Below are 18,414 nucleotides of genomic sequence, written 5' to 3'. Positions count from 1 at the left end.
GTATAATATGGATGTTCTTAATTTTTAAAAATAATAAAATGATTATATTTATTTGGGTATAACGGAGAGGAACCTAACTTAGTCTGGAGTGTGTGTTTACATATGGGAATTTAAATGTCATACAAGTATCTGAAAGAGTGCTCATCAACACTCGTTATAAAAACCCTTAATTTAAAATACTGTACTCCTATAACAAAATTGTTTGTGCCTGTTGATACTGATAATTTCACAATAAATCATACCAACAATTTTGTTTAATCAGGGAGTCAGGTCTCCACACGGGATCTTCAGTGTCACTTTTCCGGTGATAATTCAATGTCACTTTTATATTTATATCAAGTATCTTGTTTATTTAATTTGTCATGTGCTGTTTATTTAAATTTCTTCTACTATCACGTGATAAATGAGATTGACACCGAACAGTGGCACAGAGGATCGGTCTCACGGCCATGCAGGTTTTTATCCACTCGTGTCCTAACTCCTAATCCAATCAAATTCATTCTCTCCCCAGTCGTGTACACTAGTGATTTATATGTGGCAGGCACCGGCAGCCATCCCCAAGCCCAAGCTCTTATAGCGCATTCCATTACGTAACGTACACTGCAATAATTGCTGGCAATGGGTCCCCTAAAGTAGGCTACAGTAGGAGTGGAACCCACCAGCAGCCTTCGTCAACTGTGTGCGGTTGTTCCTGTCTTATAAAACTGCGTAATATAAATAGTAGTTCCATATAATGGCAAAGAATTCAAATGGCTCTCTGCGCTTTAATTAAATATTTGAAAACTCCCGGCCTGCCCATTTCTGCGGTATTAGAAACTTAATGTATGCTACATATATAGAGCTGAAAGTTGGAAAAACCAGTGAAGAAAGAGATATTGAAAACAACAGAAATGGGAAGTGGCGCTACTGGTAAAAGTGAGTATATTCCTCTTTTTGAGACGGAGAAGGCGAAGGGTAGGATAGTTCATAGACTGTTTGCTACTTCCATATTTGTTGGGATTATCTTGATTTGGATTTATAGAGCAAGTCACATCCCAAGATCCCAGGAAGATGGGAGATGGGCTTGGATTGGAATGTTTGGAGCTGAAATTTGGTTTGGCCTTTACTGGTTCATCACTCAATCCGTCCGCTGGAGTCTTGTATATCGTCGTACCTTTACCGACAGGCTATCCCGTAGGTGATGGCTCCTTCCTCTATGCTTTTGGTTTGGCTTCTTGTTCCCATTGTTCTTCAAACTCTTATGATTGTCGATTCGTCAATGATCACATACCGCTAAAATTTAGAGTCTTGAATGTTCTGTCTTGTGGGATTTCAGAGTTTTTTCGATGTGCTTTGCAGGTTCGAGAATGAGCTGCCTAAAGTGGACATATTTGTTTGCACAGCTGATCCTGCTGTTGAGCCACCAATCATGGTGATCAATACTGTTTTGTCTGTAATGGCATATGATTATCCAACAGAGAAACTCAGCGTTTATCTCTCTGATGATGGTGGCTCGGAGCTTACCTTCCATGCACTCCTGGAGGCTTCCTATTTCTCTAAGCATTGGCTACCATATTGCAAGAAATACAAGGTGGAGCCAAGGTCTCCTGCAGCTTACTTTGAATCAGATCCCCGAATTTTGGATGCAAACCATACCAAAGACTTTGCATCAATCAAGGTAAATGCACCAAACTAGTTCTGACTTCTGAGGAAAACTATTTGGCCGCTCTGCATTGAAACCATCTCTCTCTCACCTAGAAATAGAAAAGCTAAGTTTCATATCGATTTTCAATTGATTTGTTTGGGTCAATTAAGTACGGCAGTGGACTAGTTGAGGATAATATATCCTGAAATACTGCAGTTTTCTTGATGCTGAAAAGAAAGTTCAACTTCTTCATAATATATAGAGCAAGCGAGCTAGCTACCAAGATTGTTTGTCCTAATAAATTTTATAATGAAAGAAGTCCAAAAAAGATTTGAATTTGGTAAGAAACATATTCGTCCTTGAACCATTGACAATGACTACCTGGAAAATCAAGTCCACAGGGCTCATATAATTTACTTTCAACTGCAATAATGCAATTAGGCCTGCCTCATATTTATTTCCTTAGGAGCTTCGACACATCAATTTCATTGTTGGAGTATTAGGCAGCCACAGCATATATAATGATCTAACCACAGGAAAAAAAAATGATAATCCTATCATATTTAGGGGTACCTTGGATCATATGGAAGTCCAGATGGAAGTTATACTCAATCACAACCAACTTAGTTCCCTTAGTTATGATATTGATGACATGATATAGCTATTAAAGAGCCAATTGATAACAAAACATAAGACACAAGATGCAGATGTAAGCCCAGTCCAAAAAAAAAAAAAAATCTCTAGTTGTGTCTCATGGTTGCCATGAGACTGTTCATGCAGTTATGCTGCATTACCGATATATTGCTCTTTAGCATGCCTGACACTATTAATTTGGAACTCATCAGTTAATTAGCCTTCTTATTTTGTGCTGATGAAATTGCAGAAATTATATGAACAACTGGAGAACAAGGTTCTGCTTGCAAACAAACTAGGACAAATACCCGATAAATCAGAACACAAAGGCTTTGCTATGTGGGATTCATCTTCATCTCGGGGGAATCATGATACCATCCTGCAGGTATGTAGAACTCATACTAACCGTCCCAATTAAAATGATCAGATTACAAAGGAGACATTTGCATTTTTTTCCCTCTTTTTGGTTTTCCAGCCAGGACAACCTCGGTTCTACGTTATACGACTACACAGTCTACTCAGATCAATAAAGCAACACATTTTCTACTTCTTATTTGGCTGAGAGGTGCTTATTTTGTTTCATCAGATTCTCGTTAATGGAAGCGACCCAGAAGCAAGGGATGTTGCAGGATGTAAATTGCCTACACTAGTGTACTTGGCTAGGGAGAAGCGACCCGAGCATTTTCACAACTTCAAAGCTGGAGCAATGAATGCTTTGGTAACTCGATTACTTGATACACTTCTTGGTCTTAATGAACGAATCAAATCTATTAGACATATAGTTATTAAACCAGCCCGGAAGTTGAACCGATCAAACCGGTGAACCGATCATGGAACCGTTCCGGTTTAGCAACTGGATCATGGTTGCAGATGACTCGTTTTAAACCGTTTTGTGCGAACGATCGAACTTGTGATCCGTTATACCCGGCGGGTTTTAAAAATTTTTATGAAATTATCTTTTATCTAATTATTTAATTTGACCAGTCACATCAACATAGTCATTGTCGTCTTTTTGACAGTTAGATGAGAAAAACTGAAAAGGGATTTGGGAATTAGGGTTTCTTTCTTTTTTTGACACTTAGATTTATCATTTATGTTTGTATATAATATCAATATGAATTCATGAACTAAGAAACACATATGAGTATGGCTTGTGTGTATGAACTATGAAATATGAATAGGTTATGACTTGTTAATATTTAAGAATTTTTGTAATTTTATTATAATTTATGTGTTTATTTAATTATATTGTATATTGTTTTATTATATAGTTTGATCCGACGGTTCAATCAATGACCTGCCAGTTGAACCACTGATCCGCCAACCCGGTCCTTCTGCTGGGTTGGTTTCAATAACTATTTTAGACTTGAAAATCCTTCTCCATAAGTTTTCTAATTTTTTACCCTCATGTCTCCTATGAGATACCCAAAAGATTTTTAGAATATTAATCCCGTGTGAGATATTTATAGACACTTTGTGCTTAATGCAGATAAGGGTGTCGTCCGAGATCAGCAATGGACCAGTGATCCTAAATGTGGACTGTGATATGTACTCAAATGATTCACAATCAATACGAGATGCTCTTTGTTTCTTGATGGATGAGGAAAAAGGCCACGAGTTTGCTTACGTCCAGTTTCCACAGATCTTCAAGAACATTACTAAGAATGATTTGTACGCTAACTCAATGACAGCGGGTAGAGAGGTGAGTAGAATAACATAGAAGTTCTTGCTTGTGTACATTAACCTTGCCTATTGTTTCATTACCCCATTGCGTGAATTCTTAAGCTACTATAGAGGTAGATAATTTACTTATAAACTCTGTCATACTTGACCAGTATAGTCAGTCCATGTTATGCTTCAATATCTTAAAAAGACCCTGGTTCTGTAATTAAGGTGGAATTCCACGGTTTGGATGCCTTTGGAGGTCCACCATATATTGGAAGTGGATGCTTTCAGAGAAGAGAAATCCTGAGTGGAAGAAAGTACAGCAAGTGTTATAAGATTGATTTGAAGACACAGAATGAGTGCAAGATGGGCAATGTGCATGAACTGGAAGAAAGACTTAAGAGCCTGGCAAGCTGTACATACGAGCAAAATACTGAATGGGGGCATGAGGTCTTGTTCTTACACATATCCACATTATTAATTTTGTTGTGTTGTCAAATTCATTATTATGACACTAGCAACTATTTTGGCATACAGATGGGTTTAAAGTATGGGTGTCCAGTTGAAGACGTGATAACTGGTTTGTCCATTCAATGCCAAGGATGGAAATCAGTCTATCCTAATCCAGAAAGGCCAGCATTTTTGGGTGTTGCAGGGACGACATTGGATCAGATACTTGTGCAGCAAAAGAGATGGTCTGAGGGTGATCTACAAATTCTGCTTTCAAAGTACAGTCCAGCATGGTATGGACTGGGAAGGATTCACATTGGCCTTACAATGGGGTACTTAATTTACTGTTTATGGTCTCCTAATTGCGTGGCGGTATTGTATTACTCCATCATCCCTTCCCTTCATCTACTCAAAGGCATTCCCTTATTTCCACAGGTACATAGTTCTCTAATTTTTACACGTACTATTATAGTCAACCGGCCCCTTACCCTTTTTTTCCTTAATTTGTATCAAATATCAATCGATGGTTGATATGTTTCTTTCGAATCCAGGTCTCAAGCGTATGGTTTCTTCCATTTGCTTATGTTATCATCGCGGAGCACATATACAGTGCTGTTGAGTTTCTTTTATCAGGCGGAACATTTCTGGGCTGGTGGAATGAACAGAGAATGTGGCTTTACAAAAGAACCAGCTCTTACCTGTTAGCCTTTGTGGATACAATCTTAAAGTTGCTAGGCTTTTCTGACCTGAAATTTGTCATCTCAAGCAAAGTCTCTGATGAGGATGCCTCCAAGAGATACGGGGAAGAGATATTGGAGTTTGGAACCACGTCACCAATGTTTATCATTATATCGACATTGGCACTGCTCAACCTGTTTTGCTTGACAGGAATACTAATGAAACTGAAGGCCAATTTATCTCTCAGCTTTCTTTGGGAAACCATGGCTTTGCAGATTCTTCTTTGCGGGGCTTTCATTGTAATCAATTTACCTTTGTTTGATGCTCTTTTCTTTAGAAAGGACAACGGCAGAATGCCAAGCTCTGTAACTAGCAAATCTGTTTTCTTGGCACTTCTTGCTTGTACTTCTTTCACACTTCTGTACTGAATTTTTTTGCTTTCAAGCATGAGAGTTTAGACTCTCTCGTACTTTCATATGGGTCAGGGGTAACATATTTTTGTTGATCGTCTGCTATCTTCCTTTGCCTGAGTTTTTTTTTATAACCATACACTTTATTAATCGCTTATTACACTCGTCAATTCCATGTTCTATCAGCGCTCCTCCAATCAACAACACCCCCCTCCCCCCCGCCCCCCCAAAAAAAAAAAAAACCCAAAGAAACACAAAAAAAAAAAGAATTCTTGCTTCTCGCTGTGAGTTGACGACGTCATTCTAGTTTGGCAAATCAAGAAAAGAACAAAAAAACACGTCACACTGAAATAAGTCTTCAATGTAAAACAAATCAAACAAAAAGTCAAAAGCCGCTAAGTGATATTATTATTATCTGAACAAGTCTTCAACGTGTGAAGTAGCATAAAGTGAGAATTCATTATGACGTAAAAGCCGCTAAGTGATATTATTATTATTATTTCTATTTTGCAATTAATTCCTTCTCTCTATCTTTATTGTAAGAGTAATGTATTACTTACTAATATTATCCTTTTCCACGTGGAAAAATCTGATTGGTAGTCTCTGCAAAAACCACGTATCCCGAGTAACCATCGTACTTATGGTGCATCCTAAGCATAACATCAAATCTCCTTCAGCCTAGATCACCAAACCGAAGTACATTTCACAAAGTCCAAGTCCCAAGTCCCAACCCCCAACTCCAAGCCTCCGCCCAGAAAAAAGGTTGAAACAGTGGAAAAGAAAATAAAACACCAAAGAAAAAAAAAGTCTTAATCTTGTTAAAACAGCAGCTGCAATTGGTTAATCTGTATCACTAAGATTCCAAACACGGTAATATTCTGTCCCCTTTGTTTGATTTCTTCTTCGGGTAGGTATTATTGATAGGAATTAAAAGATTGGATTTTGATGAACTGAATGCAGAAGATGATGAAAATCTGGTGGTGGGTCGTGACGGTGGTGCTTGTATCGAGCTTAGGTAGTTGTTTTGGGATTAGATTTGTGATAGACAGAGAAGAATGCATATCCCATAAGGTTGAATATGGAGCCACCGTTCACTATTCTTTTGTGGTGATTAAGTCAGATGGTTCGTGGCATTTCAGTCATGAGGGCGTTGATCTTGTGGTATTTCTCATCTTCCTTTATTCGTTTTAAATTTCTAATTTGTATCCTAGCAGAGATGTTTATGTTTTTGAGGTTAAAAATTCTATCTTTCCTATTTTCATTTTAGCTCTTACTTCTCTGTTCCCCCCCCCCCCCCCCCCTCGTTTAAGGGAGGCAATTTAATCGAAAACCTAGTGTTTCCTAGGTTAAATTTATGCTAATAAGTTAACCACTTGGCTGTTGTACGCGTGGTCTAAATGTTGATTCTTTATTAGAAGTATTTATCAAAGTTTGAACTTGGTTATCTGAAAATAGACTAATTGTTGCTACTAAAAAATTTGTCCTGAGATAGAATGGTTTGTGTTAATGGAGGACGGTCTGTGCAGGCGTCCTGGAGAAATATTCTTTGGTGGTAGGGAAATGTGAATTAATATTTTACGTCTTTCTTGTAGTTGTAATGCTGCTCATTCTCCAAGTTGTTGGAGTATTGATTAAGAAAATGGAGCACATAAGAGGAAGCAATGAAACATTTCCCTTGAAATTCCCCTAGTGAAAGAGTTGAAAGTATCTAACTTCTCGTTTACTTTTAGATATGTTAAAATTCGAGAACATTATTTGCTATCCAAGTCCAACACACAGACAGTTCTTATGAGGTTATATGCTTCTGCACCATATAGATTGTGGTGATAGCTATCTGCAGCTGGTTGCATGTGCAAGCATGAGGGCCAGAGAGATGTATATTCTCCTACTTGTTTGGACCACAGATAGATATCAGTTAGTATTTTGACGTGCTTTTCTATATGATAAACTCTGTTAACAGCATACAACATAAACACCTTCTTGCTTATGTAAATGTGCATGCCTGTCTGTAATCGATTAACATCATCTTCTCAGGTTAGTGTTCAAGATTGAACAAAATTGTCCGTGTAGAGTCTTTGGTTAGAAAGTCAATAATAGCAGAGAAGTGTTGCTAGAAGATTGGCAAATAATTGTTAGTTTAAACCCCAAAAGCTCTTGCCACTGGGATTCAGAACAGGATACTGTAAGCAAAAAGGTTCTTTTATCTGAGAATTCTCATTTCTTGAGATGAAGCCATTCAAGTTTATTCTTGCCACTAGGCTAGTCCTTTAGGGCTCTTACTAGAATACATCTAACAGTTGCTGATGGTGCGCCCAAAACTTTTGTCACAAAACTAGCCATCGATATCACGTTAGTTGATTGATTAATGTGAGGGAACAATGTGGTGGGTTCTTTTGTTGAATATGTCGTGATGAAAGCAAGATCAAGTTTCACTGGTTTTGTTTCAATGCATATTTGGTTTTCTCTCCTTTCTGGAAATATCAGGTAAAGGGACCAACTGGCGAACAAGTTCATGACTTTCGGGACAAGACAAGTGAGAAGGATGAGTTTGTGGCTTACCATGAAGGAGTTTACAAGTTCTGTTTTACCAACAAGTCTCCTTATCATGAAACCATAGACTTTGACGTGCAAGCTGGTCATTTTGTATTTCATGATGAGCATGCAAAAGATGGTGAGCATATTCTGTAATCATTCTTAACTTCTGTTTGTTCTTCAATCCAAATTGGGAGAGTCAACTTACTGCATCTGTTGTGAATTTCATAGAGCATTTCAAACCATTGTTTGAGCATATTAGCAAGCTAGAGGAGGCTTTATATAACATTCAATTCGAACAGCATTGGCTAGAAGCTCAAACTGAACGCCAGGCAATAGGTACTGCAAATCTCTTGTTCTCAATTTTTTTTTTTTTTTTATAGTTTTCTTCCATAGAATAGTCATATGCCGTTGTTGAATAGTTTCTTTAATGTGCCTTTCCAACTTGTATGCCAATACAAATGGACACTTGGTATAAAGCATAGGCTTGATATCTTCCGTGGACATGCAGTGAATGAAGGAATGGGCAAAAGAGTTATGCACAAAGCTATGTATGAATCATTGGCTCTGATTGCTGCGAGTGTTTTACAAGTTTACCTCTTGCGTCGATTATTTGACCGGAAGCTTGGAATCTCCAGAGTTTAGCCGTTTCAGAGTTTTGTCAGGATGCTCGTTAGCATCAGTGTAATAGCATAGTCATCGACTTCTTTTACCCATTTTGAGAATTATGCGGACGCCATAGAAGTTATGCATGTTGTTCTGAAGTATATATAGTTACAAGAATTTGTTAGCCAATAATAGCCCCCCTATTTTTGCCTTTGCTTTTCATTCGTTTCGTACTTAAAGATCAATTTTGGAAATATGGCTTGCAACTAAATTAGGGATGTGAAACAAGGGTTATTAACAATAATTCCTACCTTTTAAACTGCTGCTATAGTTGCTATACTTTTCTCGGTTGCGAAGTGATTAACTCCTATTACGTTTATGTGAAACCGTGAGTGTTCTTCAATCTCGCGAACCCTGCAATTGTTCCTCATGCATGCTACAGTCCACACAGTTTAATTTATTTTGTTTGTGGTAGCTAGTTGAGTAGCAAATTATACCACGAATCGACGATGCTCTGTGCCCAAGTCAATGGAAATTGTAGGCAGATTTAGACACTTTTTGGTCAGGGAAGACGATCAAACGAAATGACAGAAAGTGGCCCCAATTTTTACGGGCTTGGACCATTCAGCAGGCTCATTTACGGGAAACTTGAACAGCTATCAGGCTTGTCTTTTGAGCAAAGAGCCCATATGAAGGGCAGAATCAAGTCCGCTTAACACAGGATCATTTATGTTTTGGCTGGAGGCCGAGAGGAAGAACATGAATTTGCCAGAATGCTGAACTGAGGAACAGAAAAAGGATCCGTGAGGGGCTTATCATGCATAGCCACGTTATAGACCCGTCAAAAATGGTAAAGAATCTGCCAACGTCTTCCAGCCTGACATGGTGATATTTCCATTATCAAAAAATTCAACAAACTGATGAGTGACGCGAGGGAGGGGGCGGATAACCATAAAGCTCAAACCCAGCGCTCTACAATTTGTGCGGCCAACAAGGAAATTAAAGAGAGGCTAAAGAAAACGAAGAGTACAAGAGTCTGTTTCGTAAAAGGTTCATATACAGCATATTGCTTAAAGCTCACCACATCCCACAATACAAACAGCGCAAAAAGACCCAGCAAGTAATAAAATGGTGAATGTTAAGAAAAACGATCGATGATCAACAACAGCTCTACAAACCACATAATAAAGAAACTAAAGTTAACAGAAAACCTAACTCCCAACAATAATCCAACAAGATATAACATATAGATATATTGAGAATTCAGTGTATTTGATCTTCTTTTCCCCTACACCAACAAAGTTTGCAGCACAGAAAATGGACTCTAGCAGTGACTGCTACCACCCTGCAACTCCTATGTAGAGGGAGATAAAATGTGGGATTGATTATGCACATGACGCCTCTATTTAGCTGATACAGGGATCAATCTCGTCAAGATTCTGCATGTGGGCTTTGCATGCAGCAAAACCATTTTTTCTGCAAGCAAACACAACATCAACACCAGTACAATAACTAGAGCGCAATTTTATAATGCTAACAAACCAAAATCTTTTGAAATAAATCAAAAGCTACAACATCAAGCAATGGTCTTGATGTAGCTGAAATGCACACTAGCAGGCACACAGTATACTGGACTCTCCACCAATTTTGACCAGTCTAATTAGTTGGAGCAACCAGCCAAGCAAGTTAGATATCAAAAGACAGATATGAGTATGATAAAAAGAATATTGAAACTTTTAAGACAAAAAGATGCTTCCAAGTACGATAGAAGTGTTTGCAATTATTTTGTAGGATAAGTACAGAAAGCTAGAGTATGTTAAATGAATTTATCCCAATTGAAAGAAGTAAAAAAGATTCAGAACTTTGGTTTTCCATTTGCTAAGGCAAAAAGAACGCTAATGCTATCACAAAAATCTCAGCATTTGTAACAAATTGATGCAAAGATGCCCACTGCAAGGGGAATTTCCGTTACCAGTCACACCCTCTCATGTCCATGAAAATAGTTTTAGAGAAAAACTCAAGGCAACTTACACCCTGAGGTTTCACTGGATCCACTCCTTGTTTAGCTGCAGCATCTGCCTTTGATGGTGACTCAGGCTTTCCGCCAGTTTTTTTCTCATCCCTGGCCTTGTTGAAAATCACAGTAAATCCTTCTGCAGAAGCTGGGTCATTAACGTCCCATTCACCAAACTTTGGCAATGGTCGACCCTTCTCCTACCAGAAGCACAATGCATTAAGATTTTGGTCAGCCATACCCTTGTTCCCATATCAGAAAAGGCCAAATGCTTTGCAAAACAAAGGCTTCACAAATTCCTAACTATACAAAGTTACAAGCACAGTACCAGGAAAGGTAAACCAATTTGCAAATTTTGGTTAGGAGCACAAATCGTTCTTTTTCAACTAAAATGCAGGTGATATTTGAGACAATAGTAATTACTTAAACTACATCTATCCTTGCGCTACTGAAAATAAATCAAACATCTTTCATGTGCCTTCATAACTTCTAGAGTTTTATTACCTAAGGGACCTAAAGAAACACAAGCCAATTTCCACCAACTTGTTAACATTTTGAAGCACCAAATTGTAGAGGAGAAAGATCTCCATAAGAATAAGCAGTGAATTCAACATTCTGGTTTCAAAGAAATTCCATTCCATTATTGTGTGCAAACTAAGGGAAGAAAACCACTGAAGACCAGATGAGTAGGCTTTGTTCTGAAAAGAATAAGCTTTAGTCACCAAAACAATACAATCAAGATTGACTCTTCAAATGCTTAATGCATCAAATCAGACATTTTGAGTCCATAAGTTAGGTCAGGCTACATCAACTTCACCAATTATAGTATGTCTAGCTATATCTTTCCACTGAACTTAATTAATATGTTTAAGTACATAAGGATTGATAGAAATTTCCAGTTGATTGCATGATAAGAAGTAAACAGCAGAAGCTAACATAACAGGTTTACCTAATAAAATAGATGAAGGAAGCAACTTTTTCTTCCGTTCATCCTTGTATTGAGTAAATTTACAAGTACTTCCATCACCAATGGCAAAAATCATGACCAAAAAACGGATTTTTTTTTGAAAAAAAGGGACATTTACTGAAACTAGAAACTCAATTAATACTAGTTATTTTACAGTTTCCCTTCAAGTTAATCAGCGAATACAATAAACAAACAAACAAAAAAGAAAAGAAGAACAAATACAATCAAAGAATAAAACTAAAAAAAAAAAAAAAATTGATCCAAACATCAAAATCGAATACCCACCAAAAGAGTTGAAGGAACACAGAAAGAGAATCTAGGGCAATCCGGTTTCTTTCTTTTCTAGTCAAAAGCAAGATTACAAATTTTTTTCCCGTTTATGGCAAAAAGAAATTACACACAGAAGAATACATACCGACATGAATCCACAAACAGGAGAGATATTTTCGTTAAGGCGAAAATGACTAATCAAATCGCACTGGCGGAGCTGAGAAAAGAGAGAGAAATAGAGAGAGATGACAGAGAGAAATAAAAAGAGAAAGAAAGAGAAATGGAATTGCAATTCTTCCGTAGTTGGGTGTGAGCGTATATGTATACAGACATATGTATGTATATATATATATATATATGTGCATAAAGTAGCAGAGTATTATTGTAGCAGTGGTAATAATGGATTGGATTTGGGGGATCCGTGTTTTTATTATTATCATTATTATTATTTTCTGTCCGGACAATTTTCCTTGCCTTAGTTTAAGGTTTATCTCTATGTAAAGTTCCAGACTCCGGAAATATCCCTTGAATATGTAAAAAAAAAAAAAAAAAAAAAGGAAAAATATCATATGAAGCTAAATATATATTTGATCTTTTCACTAAATAGTAGCAGTAGTAGCGTTTGAATTAAAAGATTATTATTAATTACCGTATCTGAAATTGAACGTTTTCCAAATTTAAGAGTTTTTACTCCTTCAAGAAAATATTTTATAATTAATATTTGGAATCGAGAGAGAGAGAGAGATTCCATCTGCACAGTAATTAGTAATAATAGCATGTTAAAATCGCATCTAATCTAACCGAGCAGCATGACTCGTTTACAATAATAAAATAATAAAATAATAATATAATTACCAGTTAGCAGTACAAGTACAACCCCACAAACGGGCCCACAATCATTTTGTCATCTTCTCTTCAGTTCTTCTTCTGCGTGTTTTAGTGATTCTCCTCCAAGACTGACTGACTTTTGAATTTTCTTTCACATTCACATTCACATTCACATAATAATAAAACGACAACAACAAAAGCATGACAAAGATAAAAAAAAAAAAAAAAAAAAAAAATTAAACACCTTTGAAGAAGTCAGCATTCACACATTTTCTCAGTTCTAGAAAGTGTATCAGTTAAAAGTTCCATAATCCCCGAACATTAATTACAACAGAGAATACGGAGATCATTGGTCATGGTAAAAAAAAAAAAAAAAGAAAAAGAATACGGAGGAGAAAGGAATAAATAAATTAGAGAATTGAGTAAAGAAATAAGGACGGTACACCATCTTCATCACAAGCCACTGTATAATGAAGTCAACTGAGGGAGCTTACGCTTCATCACAAGTCACAACCTTCTGCCCACCAAATTATTGCCCCCTCCTCAATCATTGAAAGACCATATGTCATATTGCGTACGATCCATTCCACTTGCCTCCCCTCCAGTAGAAAGTGCAGATTGATGAAGTTTCACACAACACAACACACCCCGCACTTGCGCACTCCATAACACATATCTGTTCCTGGCTGCATCGCGAAAACAGATGTATTCCATTATTTTACCTGGAGACCTAAAATTGTAACAATAATCACAGGTTGTTACCAATCTGACCTTTTTTTTTCCAGCTCTTGACCATAATCAGGCAATCGAGTCCAGCAAGCAGACCTTGATAAGCTTTATGATCACCTTCTTGTTCATGCCTCTTGACCATCTCTGTTAAGAACAGCAATAAAAGCCGAGATTTCAGCAGGCAGGCAGGCATGGATGCCATTCAAGTATTTTGCATAGCTACTTCAGCACGGAACTATTAGGAGGAGGTACTCTGCAAAGAAGCTGCCAAGAACAGTGACACAGAGAGTTAGCCAGTGGCTGCTTTTACAAGGAATTAAACGCTTTCACACCTTAATGGCTACTTGATACCAATTCCGCATTACTGGTATAGTCACATTACTTCTAAATTGACTTGTATGTTATCTACCTTTACGCTCCTTGCCAGGAGAATTTGAAGAATTCTTCACGCCTGGATTTCTCCAAATGAGCCCAAAATTTGAGAGTTGGAAAGCAGATTACCACTTCAAAAATCCTTCCAATGAGAGAGATAAACATGACCATGCATGTCATCAAACAATTTAGACACGTACATATATCAAGTCAAAAAACACTTGCGAGAAATCGTGGAAGCTGAAAGACAAGAGTCATGTGACAAAATATTTCTAAGAACCTGCTCCAAGGTCCATAATGCAGCATAAGAATAACTGTTACTTAAAAACTTACAGAAAAATTTAACCTTCCATAAATCGCAAACAAGTTTAACTCATTTTCTTCCTCCACAAGTTTTTACTCGCCTTATTCTCCTTGGTTTCTGGAAATTTTACATCTGAAGAGCAGGATCAAGTGAGAGGTCAGAGGAGCACACATAGCTGATAACTTCTCAAGGGTCCGATTCCAATTCAAATCCTGTGAATTAAGAAAAGCACAAATCAGTTTACAACATGTCAAATATAAGCCAATACTCCTGAGTTGGAAGAAGGCATTGTTGAAAGGCAATGTTACAAACCGCTTAAAAAGACCAATCTTAGTTATGAGGATACCAACTCAACCTCATTTTGGGCATCCTAGACAAGTTTTAAAGCAGTGAAATTGAACAAAATTACCTTATTGAGATGGTCCACAAGCGTCTGCTCTGACCATAAAAAATGCAAAATCTAGTCATCCTTTTTGGCACCCAAGGAGTTGATTCTGATGATAACTACTCAAAGGCTGAAATAACATTAAAATTAAAAAAAATCTCATTCATACCAAGAACATAAAACAAACATCTGTACATACAGATAATTACTCGAGAACTCAAAAGTTTTGGTATAGGAAATAGACCTAGTGTGGAGTGAGATGGCAGTTTAAATCATCTGAAACAATCATAAACTTGCAGAAGTGCCGAATGATGAATATTCCCAATGGCTATACTCCTTTTCGTGGCTGCAGCTACTCTTTCTTTTGATCAAGAAGTCTAACTTCTCCATTGCAACCACTGATGTCTTGCGCCAAAGTTGGGCATCCAAATCTTGACTTATCAGTCCTCTTTCTTGCAGATCCACTAGAAGGGTTTTGCCCTTAACAGAATCATTTTCAGAAGAAACTGCATGAAGGAGCACCCTAAAGGTTGTGACAGTGGGGCAGAGACCCCTCTGCTTCATTTCCTTGTACAAATCAAATGCTTGAAGTTTGTCACCGCTGACACAAAGGCCTGATATAAGAACATTGTATGTAACAGCATCTGGCTTTCTTCCATGAAGTTCCATTATAGTTTTTAACTCCAATGCCTCAGAAAATTTAGATTCATTGCAAAACTGATGCATGAGAGTTGTAAAAGTTGCAACAGTTGGCACAAGTTTTCCCCTTAGCATGCAATCAAGAAAAAACATTGCTTCCTCTGTCTTTCCACGTCGCACAAGGCCTCTAACCATGGCACTGTCAGCTACATTTTGGGAGCTCAGGCCTAGTGTCTCCATCTCATCTTTTAACCTGAATGCTCCGCGTATGTCTCCCACTCTACACAAACCAGTGATTACGCTACAGTATTGTCTTTCTGTAGGTATAAAGCCTTTTCCTGACATTCCATGCAACACAATACGAGATGCTTGGAAATTAGATGTTCTTCCAAGTCCCATAAGTATGGAGCTGTAAGTATCTCCATCCTCTGAAACTCCAATAGACCTCATTATGTTCAAAAGGTCAAAGACCTTCTCCATTTCGTCCCTCTCAGAATATTTGGTAATTAGCATGTTAAACATCATGGTGTCAGCCATAGTCCCCTCCAAAATCATCTTTTTAAGAAATTTGACACCAATATCCAGCATCCCTGACTCGCAGAGTCCGAGAATTATAGAATGGTATGTTATTTTATCAGGAAGAAGATCTTTCCTCACCATAGTGGCATACAAGGAAAAGCATTCTGATATGCGTTGTTGCTTGGAGTGCCCATGTAAAAGAATATTATACGTAGCCAAATTAGGGCACAAATTTCTACCACTCATCATTGAGAAAAGACTCTTGGCCTTTGCTAGTTGTCCAATTCTTGAATAACCATCCAGCATAGCATTGAATGCTACTGTATCAACGTTCAAACCATTTTTTAACATCTCATCATAAAAATAAGTAGCAATCTTTGGATGGCCACTCTTGAAAAGCCCATTGATGATACAGGTATACAGTACCTGGTTAGGAAAGAAGGTTCCTCTTTCCAATGCTCTTCCAAACAGTAAAATTGCAGTAACCATCCTGCCTTTTCTACATAACCCATCAAAAAGACTAGTATATGTGCAATTATCAGGAAGCACATTATTTGAAACCATTTCGTCTAAAAGGCTTAATGTCATCTGGAACTTTCCTGATTTACAAGTCTCAGCCAGTAAGATGTTGTATGCAGCAGCATTGACAGCATAAGGGATGTGCCGAAGTTGATCAAAAAATTTCACTCCTATTAAAAGATTCCCTGCTGTGCATAGTGATTTTAAAAGACTCGCATATGTGTAAGAGCTTGGGTGATTACCCAATTGAATCATATCATCAAACAAAGAAAATGCCTTTAGCCCATCACCTTTGTTTCTACAGCCACCAATTACACTATTAAAAGTAAATGAATTGGGAGTAATACCAATTCTATGCATGTGATGCATGAAATCTTCTGCTTCACCTATCTTCCCACGCCTACAAAGGGAGGATACCAATAAGTTGCAAACAAAAAGATCAGGAACATGGCCACTTTTATGCATTAATGCATAGGTTCTCATTGCTTCAGCAATGTTTCCCTGCTGGCAAAAATGATACAGTAATGTACAATATACAGTATAATTCACTACCAGTCCAGATCTATACATCTTACAGATTATCTCCTTTGAACTATTCATCCTTCCAGCTCTACAGAATCCATTTACAAGTACTGAATATGTGATTAAATCAGGATTTACACCATCCTCAAACATTGCGCCAAGCACTTGTATACTCTCCTCGAGCATTCCATTCTTACATAGCCCATCCATCAGCATGGTATAGGAATTTGGACTAATAACCATACCCTTAATCCTCATTCTCTCGAAAAGATTTCTTGCCAAATCTACCTTATTATGCTTGCATAACCCATTCACAACAGCACCATAACTGACTTCATTAGGTTGTAGTCCTCCTTCTTCCATTTTGTTGAGAAGTTCTGAAGCTTCTTCAAAGTTTCCTTCCAGAGAAAGCCCATTAATCAAGGCATTGTAAGTGATATGGTTCGGTGAAAGGTGAAAACTCAACATCTCTTCATAAAGCTGAGTAGCAACCCCAATTTTTGCCTCTCTGACAAACCCACTAATGAGTGTATTATATGTCACTTGATTTGGGAATACCCTCCTCTTCCGCATCTTTCTCAGCAATAAATAACCTTTTGCACTCCTATTATTTCTACAAAGTTCATTCATAAACATGTTATAAGTACACACGTCAGCTTCAATACCCTTAGAACTCATGCGATCCATCAGCCCAAAAGCGGATTTGTATCTTCCGTTCTTGCAATACCAGTTAAGCAACGTGTTATAGGTAACAATGTTTGGAGCATAACCACTTTCTTCCATCTTATTTAGTAGATAACCCGCATTCTTAAGCTTTCCCTCCAAACAAAGAGCATTCAACAGTATATTAAATGTTCCTACATTAGGGCATACATTATTTGCCAGCATTTCCTTGAAAAATGACCATACTGAATCCGCACGCCTGCCCTTCATCATCGCAGCTAGGATCATATTACAAGAATCCGCTGAGGGCCTAAACTTCCGACAACCCATTAAAGAAAATATCTCCAAAGCATCCTCAACCATCCCTCTTCTTACATAAACCCTTATCAAAATGTCAAAAACTGAAGGGTTTGATTTGCAAAGACGATATGTATTCATAAGAGCATCAAAAACATAACTTGACCCAAAGCGCATCTCAGATAAATGCATCAAAATTGACTTAGCAGAGTCATACATTTTTGCTCTAATAAGTATGTGGGCCGTTATACAGTACATATGAATTATGTGACTGAGCTCCAAACCTGGTTGCTTTATGACCCAATTGAGAATTTTCAAAGATAATCTTCCGTGGACTGGCCTCAATGATGCCATCCTGTATTCCATCCGGTTCAGTGACTCCCAACGATCTATTGTCAAAATTGTATGAATACTTCTTTCCCGCTTATCACCTATTACCATAAAGCACAAGACTTTATGCACTCAAACACGGCCACACACACACACACACACACAGAAAGTAAAGAGAATAGAAATTCAGACATGATAGAAACAAAGTACCAGGTGACTCTGTATCTGCTGCTCTTCTGCTTTTGGGAGTACCTTTCAGTTGTTCTGGGAAATCTTTAGAAATTCTGCCCATTTTGGAAAAAGCTCGGATTTTTACTCCATTTTGGGGAAAAAGAAAAAAGTCTCTGGATGTTGCAGAGCCCAAACAAGAACGCATGACATCTGTATTAATTCAATTGTATTTCTTTTTTGTTGGTACCAGGGATTTGGGAGGGTGTATTTGCCGCCTCTTAAGCAAA

At 37.7% G+C, this 18,414-nt stretch overlaps 3 protein-coding genes across 7 annotated transcripts; 1 reads left to right on the top strand and 2 right to left on the bottom strand.

Annotated features, from left to right (window-relative positions):
• The first annotated feature begins 784 nt into the window (after positions 1-784).
• LOC113770176 (transmembrane emp24 domain-containing protein p24beta2-like) lies at positions 785-8,820 on the top strand. Of its 2 annotated transcripts, XM_027314568.1 has the most exons (12): positions 785-1,177; positions 1,339-1,657; positions 2,508-2,642; positions 2,844-2,975; positions 3,747-3,959; positions 4,151-4,372; positions 4,460-4,807; positions 4,924-5,430; positions 6,424-6,621; positions 7,945-8,131; positions 8,224-8,331; positions 8,504-8,820. In XM_027314568.1, exons 1-12 carry the CDS (start codon positions 891-893, stop codon positions 8,635-8,637), a joined length of 2,790 nt encoding a protein of 929 aa, XP_027170369.1. In that variant the 5' UTR covers positions 785-890; the 3' UTR covers positions 8,638-8,820. The 2 variants fall into 2 exon arrangements, with proteins under 2 accessions (XP_027170369.1, XP_027170368.1); XM_027314567.1 differs by lacking the exons at positions 785-1,177; positions 1,339-1,657; positions 2,508-2,642; ... (3 more) ...; positions 4,460-4,807; positions 4,924-5,430 and adding an exon at positions 6,148-6,330 and having other exon boundaries at positions 6,421-6,621.
• A 793-nt stretch (positions 8,821-9,613) lies between these two features.
• Positions 9,614-12,168, bottom strand: LOC113770789 (protein NOI4). Its single transcript, XM_027315370.1, has 3 exons — positions 11,995-12,168; positions 10,630-10,812; positions 9,614-10,074 (listed from the first exon to the last, which is right to left on the bottom strand). The coding sequence occupies exons 1-3, from the start codon at positions 11,998-12,000 to the stop codon at positions 10,030-10,032; spliced, it is 234 nt and encodes a 77-aa protein (XP_027171171.1). The 5' UTR covers positions 12,001-12,168; the 3' UTR covers positions 9,614-10,029.
• Positions 12,169-12,918: 750 nt separating this feature from the next.
• On the bottom strand, positions 12,919-18,393 carry LOC113769873 (pentatricopeptide repeat-containing protein At5g55840). Of its 4 annotated transcripts, none has more exons than XM_027314186.1 (7): positions 18,167-18,393; positions 14,712-18,057; positions 14,492-14,597; positions 14,112-14,294; positions 13,816-13,920; positions 13,449-13,670; positions 12,919-13,363 (listed from the first exon to the last, which is right to left on the bottom strand). In XM_027314186.1, the coding sequence occupies exons 1-2, from the start codon at positions 18,330-18,332 to the stop codon at positions 14,753-14,755; spliced, it is 3,471 nt and encodes a 1,156-aa protein (XP_027169987.1). In that variant the 5' UTR covers positions 18,333-18,393; the 3' UTR covers positions 12,919-13,363; positions 13,449-13,670; positions 13,816-13,920; positions 14,112-14,294; positions 14,492-14,597; positions 14,712-14,752. The 4 variants fall into 4 exon arrangements, with proteins under 4 accessions (XP_027169987.1, XP_027169988.1, XP_027169986.1 ...); XM_027314187.1 differs by having other exon boundaries at positions 14,125-14,294; XM_027314185.1 differs by having other exon boundaries at positions 13,816-14,294.
• Positions 18,394-18,414: the final 21 nt, after the last annotated feature.

Source organism: Coffea eugenioides, chromosome 5 (assembly GCF_003713205.1).
Source record: "Coffea eugenioides isolate CCC68of chromosome 5, Ceug_1.0, whole genome shotgun sequence".
Taxonomy (NCBI): domain Eukaryota; kingdom Viridiplantae; phylum Streptophyta; class Magnoliopsida; order Gentianales; family Rubiaceae; genus Coffea; species Coffea eugenioides.
The sequence above is the reverse complement of the archived record's forward strand: the minus strand, read 5'-3'. Positions and strand labels throughout refer to the sequence as shown.